Consider the following 5,185-nt stretch of genomic DNA (forward strand, 5'->3'; position numbering starts at 1 on the left):
ACAGAATAAAAGGCCTCTTATTTCAAAAAACCGAAGAGCGCTCAAACATGATTTTCACCCAACTCTGATATCTACTATCCTTGTTCTTTTTCCTGTTTTGTTTTTTTTTTTTTGTTCCTTGGCTCAATGGCCGGCAAAAGTCGCAGCCTCCAATGTTGAAAATTTGAAAGCTGAAACGTCTAGAAGGAGGGTGACCACGTGGCTTTTGGGCTTATTCTACCATACATATTCCAAAGCAACTCATGACAATCATACTGTATCGTTCAAAGTTGAACGAGATGGATACCTGCTTTATGGCTCCCATAACAGTAAGAAAAAGAACAAGTATAGTTGTTGCTTGTCGTCTTCCATGTCGTCAAGTCTCGATCAAGGGACCGTGCTGCTAGGAATCGTCCCATCCTTCAATTATTTTACACGCAATTACGAAGACTTCTCCTGTTGCAACTTGTTAATTAATTATCCTTTAATTCATATACATATTAAAGGAATCAAGGGGAAAGAAAGGAAAGGATCTCCACTCTGAAGCCAGACGGAGGAAAACATCCTTCTCTCCTTTTACCAGTGTCCTTGGTTCAATGGCCGGAAAAATGGCAGCCGATGCAGCAAGTATGGTCGGCGACGCAGCTCTGAATGGTGTTTTTCAAGGCTTGGCTCAGGCACTCACCCCTATCATCCAGAAAAAGCTGGGTCAAATCTGGGGTGTTGACAAAGAGCTTAAGAGGTTGAAAAGAAATCTCTTGGGAGTTCAACCTCTCCTCAATGATGCTGAAACTCGGCACTTCACAGAGGAGTCTGTGCGATCTTGGGTGTTCGACCTTAGAGGGTTGACTTATGACATGGAGGACATCGTTGACGAGATGAACTACGAACTTCTTCGGTCGCAGTTGGAGAACAGAGATAAATCTGATGGAGAACAGGTACAAACCTTAATCTCTTCTCTGAACTTGGATAAATTATCCGGTGCAGTTAAAAATTATTCTTTTAAGAATCAAATTGCACCCAAGATAAACGAGGTCTTAGAGAGGTGGGATGAAATTGTTGAATACGGGAATGCCCTTAATCTGACAAAAGGTGTTGGTGAAAGAACATTAGAAGATATTCGGAAGAAAAGAGAAACTACTTCTTTGGTAGATAAAGATCGTGTGTTTGGACGGAAGAGTGAAAAGGAGGAGATAATATCGTTTTTGAAATCGGATGAATCTTTCGGGAGAGGTAACTTATCTGTGATTGGCATTGTTGGTATGGGGGGACTTGGTAAAACAACTCTTGCTAAGTTGGCTTACAATGATTCTGATCAATTCGATATGAAAGTGTGGGTTCATGTGTCTCATGACTTTGACCTTGTAAGAGTGACCAGATCAATAATTGAATCAATAGGATGTCCTAAAGAAGAGAAAACAGCCTTGGACCCATTGCAATGCCGCCTCCAAGAGTTGGTAAAAGAAAAGAAGTTGTTATTGGTGCTAGACGATGCGTGGACAGATAACTTTGAGGATTGGGAGACTCTTTTGGCGCCTTTAATTAGATCCGTCCAAAAAGGAAGCAAAATTATTGCAACAACACGAAGTGAAGAAGTGTGCAGGAGCATCGGTTCACGTGATTGCATTTACAGGTTAAAGGGATTATCAGATGATGATTGTTGGACTATCGTTAAAGAAAAAGTGTTTGATTATAGTGATAATGCTAATGAGCAAGCAAACTTGGAAATATTACGGGTGAAAGTAGTGAAGAAGTGTCAGGGATTACCATTGGCTGCAAACGTGATTGGGGGATTGTTAGGTACCGTCCATGTTGATAAATGGGAAAGATTATTAGAAAGTGCAATCTGGGAGTTGCCAAAAACCAAGGATTATATACTCCCTGCATTGATGCTCAGCTATCTCTGTTTGGATCCATACCAAAAACGTTGCTTCACATATACTGCCACATGTCATGATTATTTTAGTAAGGAGGAAATGATCCGCTTATGGATGGCAGAGGGTTTTATTGAAGCTAATAAAAATGATGAGATGGAAGATATTGCAAATGATTACTTTGACAATTTGGTTGCCAAACATTTTTTCCAAACTCGTTATAATAATGTTCCTGGGTCTATATATACGATGCATGACCTTATTCGTGAACTTGCGGAAGTAATCATGGGGAATATTTCTTTCAAAATCCAAGGGAAGATTGAGACAAAAAGGCCAACTAAAGAGACTAGACATGTGTCACTAGGTGGCATAGTTGTGAACCAAATACTATTGGAAAAATTGGTTGAAGCCAAGAGTTTACGTACACTTTTAATAACCAATGCAAACTTTGACGAAGTATTGAAGCAAATAGACCACAGTTTTGAACACTTGCATGTTCTATATCTAAATGTGAAAAATTCAATGTTGGAAATTCCCAAGTCAATTGGTAATTTGAAACATCTACGACATCTTGTTCTATGTGAAAACCATATAGAAAGTTTGCCAGATTCCATTTGTAGCCTCTATAATTTGCAAACACTAGATTTAAGTGGTTGCAAAAATTTCGTTGAGTTACCGAGAGGTATTGGAAGCCTCATTAATCTACGATATCTCATATTGAGGAAAACAATATTACAGATGCTTCCAGATTCCATATGTAAATTGAAGAAGTTAAGAGAGATTGAACTTGCATATTGTCGTAATTTTGTTGTGTTACCATCAAACATTGGCGACCTAAATAATCTTCGTAGCCTCAATTTATTTGGAACGAGTGTAGAAAAGTTACCAGACTCCATTTGCAGGTTGTACAATCTTCAATCAATATGTCTTACGGAGTGCAATAAGTTGACAGAGCTACCAAAAGATATGAGTAATCTAATCAATCTACAATCCTTTCAAATAGAGGAAGAGCTCATTAAGACTTCGTTGCTGCCAAGAATTGAAAGGTTCACTAATATTCGTCGATTGAGCAATTATTGTATCACAAACGAGATTGGAATAGGGCAGTTAAATCTCTTGATAAACCTTCAAGAATTATGGATAACCAACCTTGAGAATGTGAAAAGTGTGGAAGAGGCAAGGGTAGCTAATTTAAAGAACAAGCATCAACTTGTCAGATTGGTGATGGAATGGAGTGGGTCGGATTCTTCTAACTTATGGGATGGAAATGATGAGAAAGAAATACTTGAAGCTCTTGAACCTCCTCATGCTAATCTTAGAGACCTAACTGTAAAGAACTACGGTGGTTTCAAGTTTCCAAGTTGGTTAGGGGACCCATCCTTCTCCAAATTGGAGGTGATAAAGCTAATTGGTTGCAGGAAATGCCAATTGCTTACATCGTTTGGTCAATTGCACTCTCTCAAAATATTGTTCATAGAAGAAATGCAAGAACTTAAGCATGTAGGCCGTGAATTTTTTGGCAATGGAGCATTTCCATCATTGATAGTATTGAAGTTGAAGCATTTGCCTAATTTTGAGGGGCGATTTGAAGCAAAAGAAGATGATTTCCCACGTCTCATAGAACTAAAAATTAGGAATTGCCCAAAATTAAGAGAACTTCCCGTCACCCCCCTCACTTTGAAAACTCTTAGACTTTATGGATATGAAAAAACTCAGGAATATGAGAACTTGAGTAGACAAAATCCTGAGGTTGGGAATTGCAATGAGATGATAATGTTGAAGTCTTTGAGTAATTTAACCTCACTTTCCTCTTTGAACATTTCTGGTTTTCGAAGAGTGAAGTTGTTGCCGAATGGATTTATTCAGTCTCTCATTAACATAAAGGACTTGAAAATTGAAAATTGTGATGAATTGTTGTCCTTGCCAGAAGGTCCTTCTACAACACTTTCGGAGTTATGCATCATCAACTGTCCAAATATGAGGTCATTAGGGAAGGGATTTCAAAATATGACTTGTTTGGAAAGGTTAGTAATCATGCGTTGTCCACGACTTGAGTCTTCTCCAAGGGAATTGACTGTTTTTTCATGTGTACGGTATTTCAAAGTGGTTGGTTGCAGCAAGACAACATTATCAATTGTGTTACCTCATCTCTCTACTCTTGAGCATCTGGTAATTAAGGAAATTGATGGGCTCCAATATCTCCCTCATGATTTGCTATTAAACTCAACCACCCTTAAATACTTGGATATTGAAAAGTGCAGTGAACTCACTTCTTTGTTGGCTGAGCTACTTCCTCCCTTGTACGGTTGAGCATTCTTGAGTGCATTGAACTCACATCTTTGCCAGATCACCTACCATCTTCCCTTGCAAAGTTGAGTATTATTCAATGCACTAAACTCACATCTTTGCCAAATCACCTACCTTCCTCCCTTGTACAGTTGAGCATTCGTGAGTGCGCTGAACTCACATCTTTGCCAGATCACCTACCATCTTCCCTTGCAGCTTTGATGATTGATGAATGCACTGAACTCACATCTTTGCCAGATCACCTACCATCTTCCCTTACATGGTTGAATATTTTATTTTGCCCTGAGCTCGCATCTTTTCCAAATGAGCTACCTTCGTCACTTGAAAGTTTTGTTGTTGTCAACTGTGATAAAATCAAATCCCTGCCCAAAGGCCTGTGCAACCTTACTTCTCTCAAAACCCTTCGGATAAAAAATTGCCCTCTAGTTGAGTCCTTCCCTGACGATGGACTTCCTGCTGGCCTTCTTTCATTGTCAATTGATGGTTGCCCAACTCTAATACAACGGTGCCGACAACAAGGAAGCAAAGAGTGGAGCATGATAAAGTGCATAAAATATGTTTAAACTCAACCACCCTTAAATACTTGAAGATTGAAAAGTGCAGTGAACTTGCATCTTTGCCAGATCACCTACCATCTTCCCTTGTACGGTTGGTGATTCATGAGTGCACTGAACTCACATCTTTGCCAGATCACCTACCATCTTCCCTTGCAGAGTTGATGATTGATGAATGCACTAAACTCACATGTTTGCCAGATCACCTACCATCTTCCCTTACACGGTTGGATATTTTATTATGCACTGAACTCACATCTTTGCCAGATGAGCTACCTTCGTCACTTAAAACATTTGTTGTCTTTGACTGTGATAAAATCAAATCCCTGCCCAAAGGCCTGTGCAACCTTACTTCTCTCAAAACCCTTTCGATCGAAGATTGCCCTCTAATTGAGTCCTTCCCAGACGATGGACTTCCTGCTAGCCTTTTCTCATTGTCAATTTATGATTGCCCAACTCTAATACAACGGT

General features: G+C 39.4%; 1 protein-coding gene across 1 annotated transcript; it reads left to right on the top strand.

Annotated features, from left to right (window-relative positions):
• The first annotated feature begins 498 nt into the window (after positions 1 to 498).
• Positions 499 to 4,364, top strand: LOC137947825 (putative disease resistance protein RGA3). Its single transcript, XM_068793620.1, has one exon. It carries the CDS (start codon positions 576 to 578, stop codon positions 4,161 to 4,163), a length of 3,588 nt encoding a protein of 1,195 aa, XP_068649721.1. The 5' UTR covers positions 499 to 575; the 3' UTR covers positions 4,164 to 4,364.
• Positions 4,365 to 5,185: the final 821 nt, after the last annotated feature.

Source organism: Aristolochia californica, unplaced genomic scaffold, assembly GCF_029961685.1.
Source record: "Aristolochia californica isolate CCGP_79_NKW_82.1479 unplaced genomic scaffold, dmAriCali1.0.hap1 SCAF_13, whole genome shotgun sequence".
Taxonomy (NCBI): domain Eukaryota; kingdom Viridiplantae; phylum Streptophyta; class Magnoliopsida; order Piperales; family Aristolochiaceae; genus Aristolochia; species Aristolochia californica.